The following is a 24037-nucleotide window of genomic DNA, read 5'->3' on the forward strand; positions in this document are numbered from 1 at the left end:
CTAAAGTGTGATATAGCTGGCTTTAATTTCACCTTGAATGGACTATCATCTAGTAGACCTACAGCACAGCTTTAGACAACAAGTTAAAAGAGAGACGGAGAGAGTGGTTCGACCACCCCGTCTCCAATTTCACACTGAAGACATTTGACATCTACATCCAAATTATTCTTCTTTATCTACCAAATTTACAGAATCTCTACAAACGCCTCAAAAGTGAGGGAGGGGTGTGGCCGGGTTAGCTCAGGTGGTAGAGCAGGCGCACAAATATAGAGGTCTACTCCTCGACGCAGCGGCCGCGGGTTTGACTCCGACCTGTGGCCATTTGCTGCATGTCATTCCCCCTCTCTCTCCCCTTTCATGTCTTCATCTGTTCTGTGGAAATAAAGGCCCCCCAGCCCCAAAAAAAGTGAGGGAGGGGCAGGAGTTATGCCAGCACTTTGACTGATCCAGTCCATCCATGCATACGAGCAGGTAAATGGGGTAGAAAGTCTTGTGTCCTGTAATTGGTCATTCTGTCATCGCTGTGTCCAAATCCCCCCCCCCCTCCCTTCTGTATGAGACAAGCAGCATTCCCGTGGGATTGCACATTGCTGCAGAGACAACAAGTGTACCTGTCTGTTGGTGCGCAAAAAAAAAGGGAGAAACACAAGGACAAAGAGATACACATGGCGAAAGAGAGGAAGATGGATGTGAGTCCAGCATGTACGCGGCTCTAATGGAAAAAGGTAGAACTAGTAGTGTGTCAAGTTCAAGGCACAAATAACATCATGAGACTCAAGCTCTGTAGTTTAAGAACAGCCTGAGAATGTTTTGATGGATGGAGCTACATATAATCACATGTCTTATTGTCCGTGAACAGCTCACTTTGGTCAATAGAAGAGGGAAATTATTTTCCCTGATCCAACTCTGATTACTTCAGCTTCTTCAGAGGGCAATAGGAATTGAATCACGAGTGATAAATGTTATATGATACAGAAATGAGAGGACAAGTGCAGACTCTAATGTTTTAAATTGATACCACAGAGACATCCGGAGCAAACTACTGGTATTATTATCTGCATCAGCTGTAGTGATGATAAAAAAGATTGGTTCTCAGGTTTTGGCTAAATGTTCCCTCATCGTGCATCCTCATTTACTAACTGCCATGTAGAATCTCAGACTTTGTAATCATTTTGTCAATCATGTTTTTGTTTTATAACCAACAAAAAATGAATTTCTAATAACATCTATCTCTTTTTACTGTGTTTTTGGTGTTGTTCCTTTCATGCAACCTTTAGTAAAAGGCCCCAAATTTACATTACATTTCATTTAGCTGAAGCTTTTATACAAAGCGACTTACAATTGCTACATATGTCAGAGGTTGCACGCCTCTGGAGCAACTAGGGGTTAAGTGCCTTGCACAGGGACACAATGGTTGATGTATCACAGTGGGAATTGAACCCAGGTCTCCCAAACCAAAGGCATGTGTCATATTCACTGCACCACCACCACCACCCCAAATAGAGGTGGGCTTCTGTTAAAATGAAATGATACTATGCATGTGGGATAGGTATATCTTCTAACGTAATAAATGCAGGCACCACGGATTCCTCACTTCTCATTCACATCATAAAGGTAAAAAAGGACCCTTCTGTTTTTAGTGCCTCTGTGCTTTCAAATGAATCATCCCTTCCACATGTTTGCCTAATGATTGCATGTCTGCACTTGCTCTTTTCCAACACATCATCACAGTGTGGTTACGGGGTCACAAGCTCAATCAGAGCTACTGTGGTTTTTATTACCAACATTATAGTCGTAACAAAAACAAGCATGTTTGCACGCCTTTGTTTTCTATATGTGGTATTTCTTTTTTTTCGAACCTTTAGGAGGGAGGATGCTGTGATGATGATTTCAGCAAATTTTTACCTCCAGGCTTCGGGCCAAAGACATAACTCAGTAGCAAATTCACTTAAAAGAAGAAAAAAAAAAGAGATGGATAAAATGATCTCACAAGTTTAGCTGCCCTCTGGAACATATTAGCTGTACATTCTCTTAATGTCAAAGCGAGACAGGGACGACGTCACAGACGCTTCGACTACATTTTAAGGCCTTCAAACCACAGGCGGCTAGTTATTCTGTTTGCACCTTGAGACTATGCGGTGCCTGTTATGGTAAACTCCTCCAAGTTGGTTTGTTTTATGTAGACTGTTATTTCAGATGATCCAGAGTGGCATGTGTGTAATTATAGCATGTGTATCTAAACAGAGACTCATATGGGCTCTGCTGTCACCGGGCTTCAAAGTGAACAGCATTTGTTTGATTGGATAGCATGATAGGGCACGCAGGCCACATGAGCTCTGTGGCTCTGCTTTAAGCCACAAAGAAGAGCCATGACATCGATCAAAGGTCCAGCGAGGCCAATGCGACATCTCAGAAGCTTTGTGGAAGATTAGCTTACAGGAAGGGTTATTATTCCTCCTTTGTTTTCTGCATCTAGACCACATCATTGCTCTTTTTTTTCCTCCCCCGTTGTATATCTTTAAGCTGCAGGAAAACCAATCACAGTAATTTCAGAAGTTGGTTGTCTGGGTCAGAGAATTATGGTTTTGAATTTCTGCACTGTTTAAAAAAAAAAAAAAGTATACAGAAAAGGGAGCCTAGCATGTTACCAGAAAGTGTAGATGGAACACAAAGGGAGAAAACACTGCGAGGCAGCAGCAGTCTAGAAGAAATGATAGAGGGAAAAAACGATGGCGCTTGAGGGAAAATAAAGAGAGAAGGATGGAGAAAAGCGAGGAAAGATTGCCTGAGAGGGAGGAGAGAGAGGAAAGTAGTACTGCAGCGCACCATAAAGCACTTACCCAGAGCCACGTCAGCACAATAGAACACGGCTAAAGTGGAACCCCAGACTTCCCTCCCCTCTACCACCCCTATTTTCACTGCTTTTCCATCGTCCGGCTCCTCCTAGAGCATCAAATATTACAGTGCTGGGTTTCTCATGCATCTGGTGTGTGTTGTCAAGGGGGAAATTAGGGCGCATTATCTTTATCCATCCCGAAATTATCTTCAACATGTGAATACGTGTGACTAAGCAACCGGACTGACTCAATTACCACAACTGTCCAGATATGCTCTCATTTCTTTACATGTCCAAGTCTTCCAGTAAAGGCTGTTAGACATACAGTGTGTGTTTTGGTAAGGGGTAAACAAGTTAAGACGGGAGTGAAAAAGATGAAACCTTGCCCAAAATCTCATAAAGCAAAGGTAGAATTGACATAAATAATCAAGTTACAGGAGCAAAATAAAACTGCTGCAAGGAGGAAAAGGACAGAAGCAGGCTAGATGGGAGCAAATACAAATTTCTTTCCAGCTACCTTTTAATGCAGTATAGCTACCTATGATGAGGGGTGAAAGGTCATACAGCTGAACAGATGGCAAGACTGTGTAGCAGAGACACCTTGTGAGATAAGTTAAAGATCTTGAACAACCATCTGTAGTGATGAACCTAAAGCAGTGGTGTGGGAAAATGATTTGAAAGTGGATTTGAAGGGGTTTGTTTGATGTCTCGAGAGAAAAAAAAAAGAAAAGAAATGCAAGGGGTGATTGTATTCATTTGTAGAGGGAGAGCATTACTGTGTGTCGAGTCAGATACTCACCTGGATACAGCTGTACGGTGGGGGCGCTGAGCTGGGCTTCTTTGGATACTCTGTAAGCCACATCGGGTCCTTGTGTTGACCTCCGATGTGAGCAGAAACCTGTTGTTTTTTTAACACCCTCGGGTAAACTGTGAAAATCTAAAATCTTCAAGAGGTCTGCTGGTTCCACTACAGAGAGAAGAAGGAGACACAAGGAAAAGAAAAGAAGTTGTTAGATTTTATTTTTAAATGGGTTAAAAAAAGGCAGTTCAATTTGTCCAAACTCCGTAGTACACATTGCTAACTTTACAGCCCAATGTATCATATTGTTTATACAATGCAAATACAGATACTACTCTTTAATAGGCCAGAATGTCTGTATATCAGATAAACCCTAATTACCGGTATGACCATTTCCCTCTGTGTGCTATCTTTTGCAGAGTCAGAAGCCTTAGTTACTCAGCAGGAGATCACAGTGTTGTGGTTCAGAGAAGATTTCAGTTATCCATTTAGGCGCTAAACAGAGATGTGCCCATTTATAGATCACCATGATCATGGGTTAGGGCTGCAGCAAAACCCATCCTTCCATCCATTTCCCTGCAATGCTAAATCTACCGCTGCCTCCCTTCGACCACAACCATGCAATTAGCACACTTTCAGGCCGGTCGTCCCGGCTGTAACCAGGCCACCGCAGGAATACACTGGGTCAGAACAATGTGACATGGGGTTTGACCCTGGACCGCACCCTTGCATGCCAAAACCACCCAGGACAAACAGCTGTTCGTGCAGCCAGATGCACACACAACAAGCTCCACGATGACACCCATTAGCATCCAGCCTTGTCCCAGCAAAGATCTGGACAGAAAAGGGCACTGGGTCATGTCTATAGGGACAGTCGCATAAGGAACGGGTGGGGGGGGGGTGTCTGTCAGGGTGTTTTAGAGGAGGGCAAACAAAATAGAGGACAACAGAAGGATTTTATGGCACAGGAGTTACAGAAATAAAACAAAAGACAAAAGCAAGCATGCTGTGGTATTCTGCTGGATGCATTTTTGTGTTGTTATGGTGAATGTGGACCGTCAAAGGCAACCCCCCTGCATGCACATACACCCACACACAGGTACAGAAGTCCCAGTGTCAGGCTACAAAGACCACACACACCGTTCAGAGAGTGAAAAGAAGAAAAAAAAAAAAAACGTTCAATAGCCCCATCCATCTGAGAGCGAAAGGGATGCTGGGAAAGGTGGAAAGGCGAATGGGCAGAGCGAGAGTGTTTGTACATTCTGCGTTACCCCTGCAACAACCTCCAGCTGGATGTCATTACACACGGCTCGCATGCAGCGCACACCAATTTAAAAGAAAACACTCGACATTCTTAAACAGAGGTCTCCATTTAAGAACACTCTGGCTACACGTGTTTGTCCACAGGTGTACAGTGATGGGGGGGGGGGGGGGAGGGATGTCCTTCTGATCAGCTGAAGTCTGATTGCATGTTGCCCTACATTATCTTCCCATCACAGACAAAGACCCAACTAGAGAAAGCACACTGTTCAAGACCAAGAAATATGTCAAAAGTAACCAAGTTCTTTGATTTACAAAGCACAAACACATAAACTTCCGTTTGCAGCTGCAGCAACAACATCAGCCAAGAAGTAACTTGTTTCGATTACGCTACAAATAAACTAAGATGTAGCCTAAACATACTGGGTAACAGTTTATACCTTTTTAATACACACAATAGACGATCTGGAACAAGTCTGTGTAGAGCATTTCGAGAGGAAATGTGGGATTTGAGCGAGATACTTTTGGTGTGTGGCGATTTCCTAATCAGGATGTTCTCATCTCACTCTTTTTCTATCTCTCTCCTAAGCCATCCCACTCTTCCTGTCTTGGAGGAAGTCTATTATCCAATCGCAAACTCTGCAATTACATTTCTGCAACATGTACAAGTGGAACCCTGCACATTTGCTTATGGGGTCACATTAGGCAGAGGCACACAGATCTGTAATAGCAATAGAGAAATGTTTGAATCCAAGCACCACGCCCATCTGTTTCAAAAGTCCACCAAGCCCAGCATTTAAGCATGTCAAAAGGATAACTATATTCATATTCCTGGGAAGTGCACAAACCACAGGATGACAGAGCCTCTAAACAGGCGAAGGGTCTAAACAAAAAGGCTTTGTCTGTCACCAACTCATAATGAAGAGACAGACAGACAGAAACTCTCCCACTGGCCAGAAAAGATATATCATTCACCATGAGGCGATGATGGAGGTTTATTTAATGAGCTTGTCTCTGAGTGCCAATAATATGTCAGAATGTCAAAGTGTTGGGAAATGTAGTTCTGTTACAAATGCTCTTATTGATCCGTCAATCAAATCTGTTATATATAGGGTTTGCACTTATTGGTCTGTAAGTGTTAGATTGTGGGAGCTGATCATGTGATATAACGAAATAGCATGCACATGATGCAAATATCTCTGTTCACACTGGTCGCTTAGCAACTAAGGCATACAGGGGCCTGAATGCCTACAATAAACTTCTGAAAAGTTGAGTAAAGGTGTCAGAAGATACAGCATTGAGCACGGGGACCCTTGGGAGTGCAGAACTTATAAGGACCCAGGAAAGCATAATACATCTGCTTAATTGCAGCATCTGCATTTTACAACTGACTGACTTTTATATGTCTGAATAAACATGTTAAAAAAAAAAAAACATTGTAAACTTTATTAGACAGCCCAATTATTCGTTAGAGAATAGTATAGTCCTGAATTCTTCATCAATGCAGGACACTGCACGATCTTCTCTTTTCCCCCAAACTCTAGAAGTTGCATACATTTAGCATCTTTTAGACAAACTTCCTGCAGGATTCTAATATTTAAAAAAAAATCCTGCTAGAGATTCCTTAAAATCAAAATCAGTTTCAGTGAGACAGACAGGGAGTTACTGTTTCTCAGCTACTAACATGAGAGAAGAAAGTGACGCATTAACTGGCACATGAAGCGTTTTTAACAAGGACCATGGTTGACAAAAAGCAAAGCTCATCGTTTTTTGCCCTTGTCTCAGCCGGCCACAAATGTACCCCGTTAAAGCCACACGACAGTCTGCTTTGACACCGCAGTAATTCCCTCGGACCTGCCAACATCACAGCAGCACGTTATTCCCTTGGGAAATAAATCAATCGATCACTGACAAAAATGAGTCCATACAAGGCATGGAAAAGGCTTAACTGCCCCACCAATTAATCACAGCGGCCACTGTCTAAATGATGGAGCTTACATGTCACGTTAAACTGAGCTACAGCATTAAGGTCTGATCACGTTCATGTGGAGTTAGACTGTGATTCTGAGACTAGCCATAGCCTCCCTTTTCCATCTCCTCTTGATTCATCGTCATGTAGTCTCTCCCTACCACACACAGCCTCCTTATATGGACACAACCTTGCATATAAGCCCTGCTGCTAGAGACTGGCGGTGACAGGTACAAATACTCACTTAAAATCTTACCTCATATAACCGTAATACTCATATAGGTGTACTTCAAGATCATCCTGTCAACATGGCGACACGTTTACTGCCATCTCAGTGTCACTTTGTGTGGGAAGGTGCTCATAATGCTGTTCTTTTGTATATCTATTTGTAGAGTCTGTCTTCACACATTAAGACAGACATAAACGCTAACAGATAAACACCAGCAGTGGCTGATCGCAAACTACCACTGATCAGATGCTTCCAACAAGCCACAGCCATTTTGGGGTGAATTATTCAATTAAGTTCCTTTGGCCAACAGTTGCCTACACTCACAGAGTGCATCATAACAATATGGCTGTCATAATAGCAATAACAAGAGCATAATAATAATGACAGCCAGCTCAGCACCACAGAGAAAGAAGAAAAAGGGGGGAAGTCTGCAAGAGCATCCAGTCGATGCTAACTGTGTCATGACCCCTGCTGAGGAGTGTTGCTTTTGCTAATCCACACTGACATATACTAATCCCATGAAGATCAGCAGCTTTTTGGGAAGGAAACAATTGTCATCGGGACGTCCCAATCATTCCACACCTGATAAGCGCTCATTTCCTCCCATCAAATGGAATCAAACTGTTCCACTTTCTCATCTCCCATTTTTCCAATTTCCTTTTTCCTCCCGGCGAAATCTGTTTTATTCCTTATTTCAAACCGAGGTTTTTACATCCCCCTGATGGATCTAAAAGTGACCACTTCTGGGCCCCTTCTGGGTCATCTGGAGGTGAGCCAGGTGGAGAGGGCCAATTAGCAGCTTACAGGAAAAGAGATGGAAGGTGAAAGGATAGCATAATATATCTCCGTCCGGATGCCAACTACAAAAACAATAGGCCTATCGAAAACCCATCTGAGGACAGCAAATGTCTTTTCCAATAAAGCGATGGCTCACCTAATGCAAAGAGCCATTTCCTTAGTGACAGTCAGACAGGCACTTCAGAGAGTTTATCACACAAGCTCTAGCAGCTCTATTCGCCTCCCTCTTCGACGTATCCTTCCTTACACACCTTCATTCATGAATTTCTGTCAGCGGCAGTCGACCTTCCAGCGGAAGCTGTCCTGACCGCATCCGAAGCCACAGGTGGGGGTCTCCGTCGCACCTTGTTAAGCTGAGATGTTTACCCACTTAGCATGGCAGTTCCCTCGAGAGACCAACACCTCTGGCACTACATGCTAAACACACATTTCCCTCTGACCACAGCCCCTCACATCCAAGAGGCAGGTCCTCTGCAGATAAACACAAACTGTTTATATGACACGGCCTTGTGTTCATTTCCTCTCTGCCAGTCTACCGTCCCTCTTTACTTCTGCTGCTTTGACTGCTTTCATGCAACGGCATGAAATAAAAGAGCAAAGCTGTAAATACAGTGCATCCTTTAAGCCTCAGCGCTATTTGGAAGTGTGCAAAATGAAAAAAGAAACCTAAAAAAGATACGTTGCTTCGATCAACAATCCGGGGGAACTTTTTGGGATGCTTTAAATGCTCCGATCAGCCACAGGGCCTCTGCTGTCCACAAGTAAATGCATTTACAACACAATTACAAGAAAAGGACATGTTTAAGGAGGATTAAAATAGGGAAGCTGAGCTGTTCCTTAAGTGTTATGTGGTTTAACAATGTTAAAGGATTCACACAGGATTTTGACTTTGTTGATGAAAACTCAAACTTGTCTTCCTCAAACTCTACACAAACACAAACGTGTTTACTGCTATGAAGCCCTCATCTTCAATGCTTCAAAACTATTTTTCTTTTCTGAAAGTATATCCACTTCTACTCCTACAGTTAGGTTTTCCTGAGCCATGTGCACAGCGGGAACACTGTAAGTGTTATGTACAAAATTAGTAAGCAAAGTGTTGTATCCTTGATGTGATGCGCTAAAAGAGGAGCGGTTAACTTTGTCTTCGGCCTTTTACGGGTTTGTTTGTCGGGCGTGGGCTGGATGAGGTTGCAGCATAGTAAAGGATAATTAATTCCTAAAAGTATGTAGTTTAAGTGTCAATAATTTGAAAATGTGTGGTGAAACTTACGACACTACAACCGATTGTTGAAGAGATGAGTGGGCATGGTGTGGTTTTGCAAATACCTTCCCCTCCCTACCCCATTACACTTTCTTTCTACCTTTTTTCTCTCTTTCTCTGAACAGTAGCTCGAGTGCCGGATACATAATCCTGCTCTCGGCTCAATGCCAAGACTGTGGTGGATCCCATTCCCCTAACCTATCCATGTACCCTCGATTTCCACAAATGCACACATACATACATACACACACACACACATATCTGCAACAAGACTGTGACTCCAGGCGGCACCATTTCATTTGACAGGAGTAGGGGTGCCGGACCAGTGAATTAGGACTTTTTCATGGGGGGGAGATTAACATTCTTGCCTCTTTCCCTGCCCCCTATCCTCCTCTAGCCCTTTCTGAAGTGAGGCCTGACTCTCCAGACACATGCTTGACCTGGCGCTGAGGACAAGGAGTAATTAGCAGCCATAAAGAGGACCCTGCCTCTCTTGGAAACCAGCACAGCCGAAAACAAGAATGCCCAATGAGAGACTTCCCCCTCCTAGAGCGTATCACAGACAGTGATGGTGTAAGAGTTTTTTTTTTTTGTTGTTTTTTTTTCACCTGATTCTGTTATAAAACTTTAACTGAAGCCAACTATTGTGAAGCTGGAGCCTCACTGTGAATGCAGCAGGTTACAATTAAGGCCCTGACTTTAACTACTTAACTACTAAAAGAAGTAAGACATTCATCCTTTTACAAATGAAAAGTAAAATTCATACGCAATAAAAATGCTCTAGCTCAATTGAATACATTTATAGGTTTGCAGCTACAGCCTTATGTTGGTCTATCATAACCTGTATCTGAGATGCTAAGCCTCCTGGATCCTGAAAGAAGGCCTAACTAATACTAACACCCATTAAATATATGGCATTTTCAGTGTGAAATAGTGCCTCTGATCTTTTTCCTTTAAAGGTTAACGTTTCATCTCATAAAAGTGTATAAACTTGTATTAAGTTTTTGCAAAAGTACAGCCCTCCTCTGCTATAAAACACAGCATGAAACCTTCAAAACACAACTCCTGCAAATATATTTAAGCATCAAGATATCTGATCGAAGAATATGATTAAAAAATAAAAAAGCCCAAGACACACGTCCATTAACATTGACCTCAAGTTGTTGCTTCTGGGAATCATGTGACCGGACCTGGAAATCATACTGCAGGCATTACGTTTGCTAGATTGAACGCATTACATACACTGCATGGAGTGGACATCCGGTGAGAGAACACACACTGACATGCAACACATGAATAAACTAATGCCAGCACAAAACTGAATGGGATGTCAGTTAGCAAGATGGCGAGCAATCACACACACCTTCGCACCTCGGCTTCATTTTTCACCGCTCCTAGACACGTAAGCTTTGCAGTGAGGCACTAAGCAAGGTTCAAGTTGCACCAACACGTGCAACATACTGTACTACATACTGTACTACTCAACACAAATTCGGAAGACAAGATCACAGCTACAGTAGAATGGCGTACAAACGTTAATGCTAGTGGAACAGCTACTGTAAAATCCTACCAAGGACTGGGTGGTATGACCAGAAATCAATCATAATAATAATAATAATATTAATAATAATTAAGAAAATCATACATTTATGTTAATATTGATTAAATAAATAAATAAAATGTTCAAAAATACTATATGTATGTAATTGGGGCTCCCTGAGAATATGGTGTAAAGTGAGATTATGTAACTTTTAAAACACAATTCTTCCTCTTAACAGTGAAAAGTTGAATTTATGATCAATGAAAGACACTAATTCTCAAATCTATTCTGCTACAGCCTTACTTGGTCTGGTATGATCAGTGGTTTATGGTGGCTAATGTTAGCCAACTTCAGATAGATATTGCTGTGTAACTGACAGTAATGAGTCAGTTCTCTGACTTTACTTTCTACTTTTGCCTGCCTATTAGGCTGGCCATAGTAGGTGCTGTTCAGCAACTTGAATGCTAATTTATTAGCATAAGCAATCATCATGTTGGCAGCTGCTTTTGAAGAAAGATGACGAACGAATGCCAGCGAGGGTATCAACTCTCAACGGCAACTAGAGGTGTTGAAATTAATCAAATAATCGATGCATCGAATCGTGGACATGGACGATGCTGCGTCGATATTCGGCAGGCTCATAATCAATTATTTCTGTTTACAATTTAATGTAGGCCTAACAACATTTATTTTTACATATTCTGTTATGTTTTGCACATTCAGGAAGTGCCATGTGCTCAGTGCTGTAGTTTTATGTATCCAATATATTTAGTATTAGAGCACCGCAGAATGTTTTGTTTTTGAAGCTTGAAAAGCTATGAATTAAATATCCTACATGGCTTTAATATAAAAATTTATTTGACGCATCGTGATGCATCACGAAGCATCGTGATGCATCGAGATATCGAATCGAATTGAATCGCTGACATGATAATCGTAATCGAATCGAGTCGGGAGATCAGTGAAGATTCACGCCTCTAACGGCAACTGAGGCCGGTGTTTACACCAACTAATTAAGTCTGTAAATGACCTCACATGCCAGTAGGGGTGGGAATCCCCAGAGGCCTCACGATACGATATCATCACGATACTTGTGTCACGATACAATATTATTGCGATTTTAAAGATATTGCAATATTCTGCGATATATTACCTTTTTTCCAACTTCAAATTTTTCCCAATTTCAAATTATGTCCTCAAAAGAAAACTTTGTCAACATCTGTTTTATCTAAAAAGATACATTTCTCAGTTTGTTCATCTCACTTCAGTTTTATTGCTGCAAAATGAGATTGTCAAGCAGACAAACTGACCAACACATATATCATAAAAGATCGATACTTGGCGTCTGTGTATCGATACTGTATTGCAACGGAAAGTATTGCGATACTATGCTGTATCGATTTTTTCCCCCACCCCTACATGCCAGTACGAGTTAAGTTTCATTTTGTCGGCCAGCTTTATTGCAGACATTTCAGGACACTGACCCAGTGACTGGGGCTGAGAGCTGCACGTGAAAGTAGCAGCAGGGAGGAAAAGGCAAAGCAGGAAATCAGAGAGTGAGATTTCTTCTTTGTTTATACGCCTAATGCCTTCATTTCCCGGGTCATTATCAACTCGTTCTGACTCATTCATAAGGAGACAGTCAAAGTCTGGCCTCTAACTGCAAAATTACACAAAACACCACATGAGATGAATTTAGAAACACAAGAAACGATATGCAGACTGACACAAACACATGTAAAGACAAACAGAAAAATCGCCCAGAATTCTTCCGACATAGTGTTGCATATTTACACCTAGAGACGTTCTGACCTACACACACACACACACACACACACACACACACACACACACACACACACACACACACACACACACACACACACACAAAGCCACGAGCGCACAGACCTGAAAGATGATCCAGAGAACAGAGAGGTTTTTTTTTCTGACCAGAGCTTCTCTTGTGTACTCTGAGGCTCAGTGCTTTAGCCAGACTCTTATTGCTTTAACAGAGGGAATACCAGATGGTTTACTTCACTGTCTCCACGCTGCAGCTCACAGCAGTGAGGATAAATCACTGTCTGCCGTCCAACCCAGACTAAGATGGAAAAACTGAGTCAAGAGATTCCAAGGCGCAGCTCTGAATGCTCATTTTACAGCAAGAAACTGCAGGAATGGTACAGGACATTTGAGGCACATGTGTGATGGCTTACTCTCATCATCTCTTCTTCTTCTAATTCCACCCTTTTGTAGTTTTGACTCTTTTTGCACTACAGCGTCATTCAGTTTTATTGTCTAACCTCCATTAGCAACTGTATTTCCCTCTGCCTATTTTATCTTTACCTCATTCTGTCTCTCCCACAGCAGATATTGTTTTGATGGCTGACTGCTGTGAAATGTATGATGAAAGAGGGCCCTTTCAGCACTGACATTAAAGAACCATTTCCTCTCACCCAGCCTCAAAGATAACCATTATTCCAGCACCAAACACACCGACACAAAGCAATGAAACTGAATCTAATACAAATGAAATCCTGTACAATAATGAAGCTTTTGGCTTTGTTAAGGACTATCTAGCACTGGCACACAAGTCATCAAACCTAAGTGGCCCATTTCCGTGCCTCTTAAGGGAATCAATCTAAATATGCGATGCTTTCTCAAAAGGGAAGACTTTCATCAGCATTAGTTAAATGTTTTTACCCAGTCCAAATAATCTAAATCTTGACACCAATATACAGCAACAAGAGTAGATGACAACACAACATTAAAAATGATTTACAAGGATATCTTATGTCCAACTACTTTGTAAAAGCATCAAAATTCCCAATTAATAATTCTAGAGTCATACTGTTTCATTAGAATGGGGCATTACTAGAAACCGATAAAGGCAGCAAACGCATACCACCGTCGTTCCACCTAGAAATTTCGCATTCCACGTTACCAGCTTATAGCAGATCAGTTGCGTTTTTTTAGTTATTTTTTTTTTAATCAGGGCAGCAGTTTTCAGATTACATTATGTATTTACATAATTGCAAAAGGGTTCTCAACTGTTGTAGAAAGAAGTGGCTGATCTTTAATGCAATATCTACATTGCCCATTTTCAGCAACCATTCATCCAATGTTCCAAAGGCACATTCTGTTTACTAATCTGATATCATTTTTAGGGTTGGGTACCGAAACCCGGTTCCACTATGGAACCGGTTCCTACGCAACCGGTAGGAATCGGACCGGATTAGAACGCAAATTTCGGTTCCACATTTCGGTTCTACCTAATGTGTCGACTGAAATATTTTCCCTTTGTCACTCCAAAACGGATGTAAAAGTATCACACTTTCTCTGTAGTCTACCGTTAGCTAGCTACCGTAAATGTAGGCTACTTTTAAAATGCCATATTTTCCCTCTGGGCTCACCAAAACAAATGTGAAAGTATATTAACCATTAACTGTACGTGATCGCTAGTAAACATTACACCTTTGATGTCATTTTTCAGTTTTTCAAGAATCGGTTTAGGAATCAATCGTTTTAAAAGTACCGGTTCGGCATCGGAATCGTAAAAATCCAAACGATACCCAACCCTAATCATTTTAAAAGGCTAACTGAGAAAACATTGGAGAACCCTTTTGCAATTATGTAAGCACATAATGTAATCTGAAAACTGCTGCCCTGATTAAAAAAACAATGCAACTGATGTCAGCTGGTATTCTGTCTATAATGGAGTGGAATGGAAACGTCTAAGTGACCCCAAACCTTTGACCGGTAGTGTAGGTAATACATCAAAAGCAGCCATTTCCTGATGCATAAGCAATCATTTTGCATCAACAATGTCTAAAGGGAAAGGAAATCACAAAGACAGGATGGGCAGAGTTAAAAAAAAAAAAAAAAAGTGATGGCACAGCTGCAGTGAGGTGTGGAAATAATGACACAACACAAAAATGGGAAAAAATAAAGGGAACATTTACGTTATCAATCATTGTTCTTGTGGTAGTGATAACAACCAACAACTGTAATTGCAGCCTGGAGCAAGGAAAGCTTGCCATATCATGTAGTGCCAAAAATGTAGCCCCAGTGCAATGACAGCCAAGTCAACCGTCAATTCATCTCCTACTGACACTTTAACTCGTGTCGTACTTAAGCAACATCAACCCTGTGGGTGAACAGACGTTACTGTGCGAATAAATTGCCTGGCTGACAGTAAGATAATTCACCTGAGTCGTCAACTATGAATCCTCAAAACCAGCTTCCGACTTCGTGTCCCTGGTTAAGTTAAATGTTTGGTAAAATAAAAGAAAAAAGACATTTTAAGAGAAGATGGAGAGCTGCGACACCAATCTTGTCTCCTAGAAATTACATTTCTATACTACCGCTGACTCCTCCAAACTTTGTTTTAACAATTAAGTTTCATGAGGAAGCATAATGACTTCCTGGATTACTGTACGTTCCCTGGCGTCCTTTTGTTTTTGTGTGCGTACAAAGTGCAGGACTTTGACCCATCCCGAGTGCCGCTTGTGGTTAGCTTTGCGCAACAAAAGCAGTTTGGCTAAGGTTAAGAAAAGATCGTGGTTTCGGTTAGGCTACATACACGGTTAATACAGTCACTGTTGAACTTTTCAAGATGCAGATTCCCCGAAAACTGTTATGTGCTCAAAACACTTATTTTTGCTTTCTCCAACACATTTCTTTCAGCTCTTCAGCTTCTCCACAAATTCGTGTTTGCGGTAAAACTCTTGCTCGGTCCCTTGTTACAACAAAACCAAATGAATGAAGCCCAAGGCGTAATTGCAAAATACTGCTGAATACACAGAAAATTGAAGTCTTCATTTAATGCTGCCTTTCCATTCCTACTCATTTCATCACCTAATAAAGTAAAATAGAATACAGCTGATGACAGTGAAGTTTCTGTAGTGACCAGCATTGCATTTCCCCTAGTAGGAAAGAAATGCTTACACTCTGTATTCCTACTGCCCTGGCTGTGGCTAAGCTCGGGCTGGGGAAGGGGGAATGGGGTTGGAAAGGATGAGTCACACATTGCTTTCCATGCTCAATGATTATAATACCCCATTACACAGAAAAGCACTGTTTCCCAGCTGAAGTGAATACTCGGCGTGTGAGCCTGGACCAGACTTAACTTTGCACTCTGCCATGAACTACGCTGCAACAAAGCATACTGTTAAAAATTAAATGCACTTGTGGGAGTTGCATCATGAGGTAGCACATCCAACTTTTACATCACTGATGTGTTCGTGTTGACACTGTCAAACACCACTGCCTCCATTTGGTTCCCTTTTTTTTGTCTGTCAGGGAGTAAAGAACAAATGATCTATCTTTGTATCTTTGAGTGTTTTTCTAGCAGATACTAGCTTAGGGCAAGCAACACCTAAAGCGAAAACCATCTGTGTCTGGCTTCAAATCAAGCACACTGTGTCATAACAGAGGACCATTGAGCAGTTGAAAACAATTCTTTGAACCTTAATTAGTCTGGAAAGGAATAGACGATACTGTGGCAAAAATATGCATTATTTGTGCTGCACAAAGGATCTCCTTAACTCTGACATAGGGTCAAAAACTTGCCCTGCATATTTTGTTTTATCTCCCATGTTGTTATCAGGCATTAGAGCTGATTTACAGAGGCCTTATTCACAAAGCCTGCATTTACAGGCTGAACTGCCAAATGTAATTGCAGGGTCACTGCTTTCCTCCACAGTCCAACTAACTCAGATTCCTTCCTCAGCGCCATGGCAATAGGCACACACAAGAAGCCACTTTTTCTCACCACCACTTATCTGATTGAGTAGGACATGACCTCAGCATTGACACTTATAGGTGAGTAAGAAACATCCTACTGAAACCCCACGGAAGAAAAAGAAAAGAGAGATGATTACTGATGGAACGAGTGATGCCAACGTCTCAAGCCTCATGGCTGCCATGTAGCTTGGTGAGATAACTCAAAAGGCACATCTGTGTCTGCCTCTCCCCTTGAAGTTGGATTTTGACAGATCTCACCAAACTGTTCTAAATGGGGGAAAAAAAACGCACAACTGTATCTTTTCGCACAGTGGAATTTATGGAATCCAGATGTGAAGGTACAACTGTATCTTTGTCCTTTCATTCAGTCGTATAAATGGGTATTAACAAAATGAAAAGGACCTTATTCAATAGCATCATTTAGGGCAAACAGATGTTAGCATCCTTTACAAATAAAGCACACTGGAAGTTATGCAATTTATTAAATTTTCCGTGGATTCAATCACATCTATGCAATTCTCTAATTGGCCTCATAAAGAACTTACATACACAGTGACAAAAAGGCAAGATTTACTTATCCATATAAATTCCTTTAGATGAGGAGCTGTCCAGATATAAAGAGACTGTAAATGACAAACAGCTGCAGACCAGCTGTATTCAACCTTTAACCCTGTCATAAAGTTAGGCTTAAACAAAAAAGAACCTTTTAATGACCCTGGATGTGTGTGTGCAAACCTGGCACACTGCTATTATCTTTACAAACTCAGTTATAAGGCTGCAGATGTTATGTGATTAGGAACTTTCTGTTAAACCAGCACAGAATAGTGTATTTTCTTTTGAAAAATCCAACAGTATATTTTTTTCATGGCCCCCTGTTCCACCAAGAATGGGAAAAAAAACATCTGGAACACATTTTTTCTGGGGTTTTGGAGGCCTTAGCAGACAGCACAATGGAACTTATCGAATCCAGATGTGGAGGCGCTCAGTGAAACAGCAAGGCCTTCTTCTGTTTATCCCTTTAAAATGTACATAAGGATAAAACAAATGCCACCTCCTAATATATAGCATTATTCTTGAATCATGTCCATATTGGCTTATTCCTTAGTATATCCGCTGATCCTTTCAATACTGTCGTCTATCAGCATCAGTAGCCTTGGCCAAAATCCATCCTTGTTTTCATTTGCACAAGGTATTCAAAGAATGTTATTTCAGGATTTTTGATGACTAAAGTACTCTGCACAAGTAGGTTCTGGTGTGAATGTTTGTTACGGACCAAAAACTTTTAGTTAATTAATGATAACAAACCACTGTGAAAAGAGTCAAAACTAACTTTCGGAGACCTGTGAAAAGAGTCAAATAACTGAGGAAACTAAGCAGAAAAAGCAATTCAGAAGAAACCCAAATGAAACCATTTGAAGAAGGTAGATTTGGTCTACAGTACAGCAGGCATGCTGATCATAAAACTACAAAACAACTGAGGTCCTACACCAGAAGGCCAGGGTGTCTATCACATTTGAATGGATGTAATTATTCAGTCATCTGAAAACATCAACTAGTCAGAAACAAGGCAAAACACCTTTATTACCTAAATCACTTTTTCTGCATCCAAGTTAAGTATAGTGTCCGAAAAACTGTAAATTGATGCAGAGATTCTATTCTTAAAGGTAATTTAACACAGTCTTCAAATGTATTATTACACAATCTTTGACCTCCAAGAGTCAGAGGATCTGAATGAAACAAGGAGCAGTGGGGCTTCAACAGCAAGAATTCTTTCTTCAGGCTATGAAACTGTAAACCTGACAGCAGTGGAAATCTCAACCTTCACCTTTGAACTCTGACCCCCTCTGCTCATTCTTAACCTCTATGTCTTATAGGCCTTCTGTTATTACCACCAAAGAATTTCTAATAAGGGAAGAAGTTCCACTCTCTCGATACTTCCGGCTTCTGAACTGGTTGCAGTTCCACTCTGGTTCCACTATAAGGCGCTCACAGACGAGTGCAGAATGAATGGGACTCTATGGAGCTATACCCTTTATACCCTTTTCTCAGGATATCATTTTTTTGTCTAGTAATTTGAATGTTGCATTCGGAAGGGGAGGCAAAGAAAATACACACTGCTGGGCGACAACACAGCTGACAGGTCAGGCTCTCCCTGTTAATACACGTGCTAGAAAGAGGTTTGCTAATGTTTTAAAGACCACGCCGAAATATTCACTCTGACATTCTGGTTCCGCTTCGGATGCTGTCAAGCGGGATCTCCGGTCGTAATCAGACCTTCCCAGCGTGTTATGTGCAACAACGACTCAACCTGTAAGAAAACTAAAGGACATAAGTGCTCGCTCATTCAACTTTCAACCTGTAATCCATGTTGAACTTGCAAAAACTACAATCAAATCTGAGATTTCTCAACGGCAATCAGGCGAAAGAGACAAATTTAGCCGTCTAGCTCCATAGAGTCCCATTCATTTTGCACTCGCCTGTGATCACCCCCAGTGGAACTCTGGTGGAACTGCACCCAAATTCGGTACAATGGGGCTAAATAGGGAGTGAAAAGGCTTTCCGTAGACCGGCTTTGTTACCACTTTTCAGATAAGTTTAAAGTAAGGTTTTCTCATTAATGCCAAGGCAAGATGCCCTCCCTGAAGAACTGCGGACTACCACTTCACTCAGTCTCTCTAATAGAGCTTGACTTACATTCACTGCGTTAATCCTCTATGACCTAAGGTTGCCCAAAGATGGTCTACAAAGCCGTTCCACTCCCTATTCAGCCCCATTGTACCGAATTTGTTTGCAGTTCCACCAGAGTTCCACTGGGGGTGATCGCGGTCCAGTGCAAAATGAATGGGACTCTATGGAGCTAGACGGCTAAATGTGTCTTTTTCGCCTGATTGTCGCTGAGAAACCTCAGATTTGATTGTAGTTTTTGCAAGTTCAACATGGATTACAGGTCGAAAGTTGAATGAATGAGTACTTATGTCCTTTTGATTTCTTACAGGGTGAGTCGTCGTTGCCCATAACAGCTAACATTCTGCTAATGAATGCTGATTGGTCAGTGAAGGACTGATTACGATCGGAGAACCAGCTTGACGGCATCTGAAGCAGAGCCTCAATGTCAGAGTGAATATTTCCGCGTGGTCTTTAAAACATTAGCAAACCTCTTTCTAGCATGTGTAATGACAGAGAGAGCCTAACCTGTCAGCTGTGTTGTCGATGCCTCGAGAGAACAAAGGAACCGAGCCCCCGAGCTTGCCGTAAAGCAGTATCTCTGGCCGTATATGTGTTTGACGTCATTGACATTTTAAAAGGCTTTTTAGAGCAAAAAGCGACTTTAAAAAAATCTAACACCCAGCAGTGTGTATTTTCTAAGCCTCCCCTTTCGAATGCAACATTCAAATTACTATACAAAAAATTATATCCTGAGAAAAGTGGATTTTGAGGGGTATAGCTCCATAGAGTCCCATTCATTCTGCACTGGCCTGTGAGCGCCCCCTATATGGAACTCTTGTGGAACTGCAACCAGTTCAGAACCCGGAAGTAACGAGGGAGTGGAACTTCTTCCTATATTAGAAATTCTTTGGGTTGCCTATAACTTCAAACAATTCAGTCCAAATTGTTTTTAAATTCATACACTTTGAGAATATACCACAAACCTAGAGGCATATTTAAATATTTTGTATCTATACTGTTAGGTTTGTCAGTACCTAAAATGCTAATTCATCTCATTTTAGCCAGCTAATTGTTTAACAGGCTAACGAGCTAATTTGACTGCAGACTTATCTTTTTTAGCAAACCTGTACAATAAAGCTACACCAATTTTTTGTATTTTATTTTAAATGACTGCATGTAATGTGAAAGGATTCCCTCATGTGACAAACACACAGAACATTATCACTCAACTCTACAGTTTGCCTCAGCTCAGAGCTATTAGCATCTTTCTGCTAACCGTTTTGGTTTTACAGCCCACAACTTTATTGTTTTTATTCTCTGTCACTGTTCTCATTAATCTGGTTTCAAGCAGCAGCAGGCAGCTGTTTTCAGTGAAAAAAGCACAGGTAAACCAACTGTACCCTACCTCCGCAGCACCAAACAGCACAGACAAAGTTAGCAACAAGTTAGCCAGTTAGCACTGTGGAGCCTTTAGCAAGCTAAAGACCCAGATATTTTCCTCAGGAGTTAGTTGAGACCAAAAGAGATATAGAAGGAAAGTGAATATTAAACTTACATGTGCCAGTCGGACATACAACTCCAAACGAACGCTAATGGACTGCTGGATGTGTACACAGGAAACAGTTTGCTAACACATTGAACTTTATAAAGTGATTGTCAGTGTTGGGTTTCCAGCTTGATCCGCTGCCTCCAGGTGGTGAAAAAAACAGCGAAATGAATGCAGCTTCATAAATTAAAACTCCAATTTTTACATTTTAATGACTAAAGGTAGGTTTTGCATAGCTAACTGTACACAGTGCTATTAAACTAAATGACTACCTTAAGGTAGATAAAAATAACTATAATGATTTTAATTATTTCATAAGAGATTTGTTGTTCGAGTCTGAGTTTATAGCAGATCTGGGAATCAAATCCATTGTGGAACTAGTTACTGGATTAAATGAAACAGTTGTCAAACATTAATGCCAAGTTGTAACATAAACTCTATAAACTGTGTGTAATGTCTTATTATAGTTGCCCAATCACTTTCCTTCCAGTGGAATGTAAAAATATAAATATATAAATACTTCAGTTATACCTGCATTTTATCGAAGTATAGTGTGTATAGAGTTGACAAGTCTCAGAGAACCAGTGCTGGTGTGTCTGGACAGGCCTCTGCAAGCTTTCAGATGAATGCATATCCAGGTCCTCCCTGAGGCTAAGAGGTCATGTTTTTTGGGTCAAGACGAATCTTTAACTGCTGACAAATTACTGTCTGTATACATAGATGGGACAGATACATGCAAAAATGTAATATTTTACCATTATTCGACATAATTTATTAATCCAATACTATACAGTACTTAATGCTTAACTGAACTTAAATGAGCAAAAAGATGAATAAAAGTGAAAATCTTAAACTTCAAGAACAAGATAACTCGTTTACAGAAAACTTGCATGTAGTTGGCATGTTGCTAGTCATCAAGCATTTCCCATTCGGCATGTGTCAAGTGTCAAGTTTCAGGAATTGTACCAGGCCCCTTGAGGATCACTTACAATACCCTGGTTTCTCTCCATCGGTATAAGGAGCTGATTAAATCCAGCTTGCAGCATCAAAATGGAATCAGTCCCAATTTCTCTTACGTCAACTCAAGTCCAACTCCTCCTCTGTCATCAAAAATGACCCATATCTGGATCCAGCCGTTATACAGTGACCTAAGTTGTGTTCAGTTAACAACCAGTGTTTATAGGCAACATGAAAATAAACAGGCTGCAGTTATTCATTTATATATTTAACAGTATAGTATATGACCTCGTAAAACCACTTCAACTGCATCTGGTTCTCATTAGAATCATTTCAGATTTCCAATGGCTTTAGATTGAGCATCTGACTCGGTGAGGTTTAGTTTGAGCATCTGACTCGGTGAGGTTTAGATTGAGCGTCTGACTCTGTGAGGTTTAGATTGAGCATCTGACTCGGTGAAGGCTCAGCACCACATTCATAGCATCAGCACAATCTTGGACACTTTCTCACTGTCCCTGAAGCAGACAGAAGAAGCCACCTGTTCACCTTAAAGTCCTGTGTGGGAGCCTCACAGCAGACAGCAGACCACCAATCATGCCAGGCAGTCTTAAGGTGCTAATAATACATGTAGACCAGGCCCCACTACCACAGCACTGCCTGACCTCTGAACACCCATGGGACACAGTGCCACTCTAAAGTGTCTAATGATAAATTAAAAAAACAAAAAAACAAATCCTCTTCCTACCAGTCTATATGCGGACTGGGTAACTGATATTTAAGTGAAATGCCAAACTTTTACATTCATATTTTCAAACTGTTGTATAACAAAGTTATACAACTGTTACTAAGTATGTGGAGATTTTGTAGAAAGCAATTAATGAAATATATGGGGTTTTGAGACTTAGCAAAGGGCCCTGTGCTTTAGAAACTGATGTCAGTCTTTAAGGCGGCTCCACCCTACCACTTCAGATGAGCTACAGCCCCTCCCTCTTATGAAAATTATGCTCATCCCTATCATCAGGTTTTTTTTAAAGTTAAAGGGGAAAAAAGCCTTTTTAAAACTTCCTTGAACTGCTCCATAGAAAATGTGCGATTAGGCTACAACTTAATAATACGTCTGCAAAATGCAAAACACGAATTTGATACCTTCTTAAAGTGGCATCTGAAAAAATACATTTTGTTTGTAAGTCAGGGACATACTGTACACTATCCTATCACTGTCTAATGCATGTACACTTTGCCACAAGAAGCCATTAAGATGATTCGGGCATTACTTTATTGATCAACTATTGGGTATTTTTTTCCGTAGAAAACCTTTGCACAACTTCAAATTAGACCAGTACCTCAGAAACAATAAGTCGCCAGTTCCATATGAGCCTTTCTCGAAAGAAAACGAGTTCTCTCAAAAGCTTGCCGCCTTTTGACACTTTGACTAGTCCCATAGTTTCGGACAGACCAAGCTGAATACATTAAGGCACCAATAAATGCACAAAGATGAGTTTAGGAGGAGGGGCGGACATCACAGTGATCCACTATAACCAAAAACCAATTTTTTTTTTTTTTTTTCAGTTTCCAAACTCCATCCACAAATCTCACAGCTGCATCTTACCTGAACTTGCTTGCGATGTGACAAAAAGCAGAATCACCGCTAAAGTGATTTGGGCGTCCCTTATCCTCCGTTTAACTTTCCATCTTATATGGGTATCCATGACCGCCAGAGACGTCCACGGCAAGTGGATTCACTTTTCAACTTGGAGCAACTAATTAAACTCGCAACAACTTCTGGTCAGGGCGATACTAAAAAGCAAAAAAAGTCCCAGAGAAAGAGAAAAAAAAGGGGGAGGGGGGGTGTATCGTTATTTCTCAAGCAGCCATAAGGGTTTGTTAGTGTGCGTTCCTCCAGCTAGTTGACGGATGGGCAGCCGTCTCTCCCGCACAGCTCCTCTCCTCTCTGCTTTTCTGAACTGTCCTGCACCACCGCGCCTCCGTTCAGAACTGCTGCCCACTCTTTCAGTCGTCACGTAGAACCCCTTCAAGTCCAACGGAGCAACACTAAAGTCTCCCCCCCCCCCAGGCTGTCAGTCACTCCGCGGACAGGAGACTCGGGCAAATCAGAGTAGTCCATACATAACAGCCAGCCCTGTTATTGGCCGTGGGTGGGAGGAAAAGTTGAGGGGAAAGTTTCACGCCTACAATTCTTGCATGGAGTCCACTATTTCCAGAGGAGAGGAGACAGGCAGAGCGGGAAAAGCAAAACTGCTCCTGAGACAAATCATGGAGAAAGGCATGCAATTTAAATATGCACGGTTTTGTTTTGTATAGCAGGCCTATAGTGATTCTCCAAGCTGGGTGTGATAGTCAGGGAGTCGTGATGAGATTTCGTTATCAACAAGTGGGCCCCACTTAAACCAGTTTGTCCATACTTCCACATGT

General features: G+C 41.3%; 1 protein-coding gene across 1 annotated transcript in view; it reads right to left on the reverse strand.

The window, feature by feature from the left end:
- col5a1 (procollagen, type V, alpha 1) overlaps positions 1 to 23623 on the reverse strand; it is an 83663-nt gene extending 60040 nt beyond the window's left edge. The window contains 2 exon segments of the mRNA XM_039779366.1: positions 3636 to 3803; positions 23214 to 23623. Coding sequence (XP_039635300.1) covers positions 3636 to 3803; positions 23214 to 23313 — 268 coding nt within the window. The 5' untranslated portion in view covers positions 23314 to 23623.
- Between the last annotated feature and the right edge of the window lie 414 nt (positions 23624 to 24037).

This window comes from Perca fluviatilis, chromosome 17 (assembly GCF_010015445.1).
Source record: "Perca fluviatilis chromosome 17, GENO_Pfluv_1.0, whole genome shotgun sequence".
NCBI classification, from domain to species: domain Eukaryota; kingdom Metazoa; phylum Chordata; class Actinopteri; order Perciformes; family Percidae; genus Perca; species Perca fluviatilis.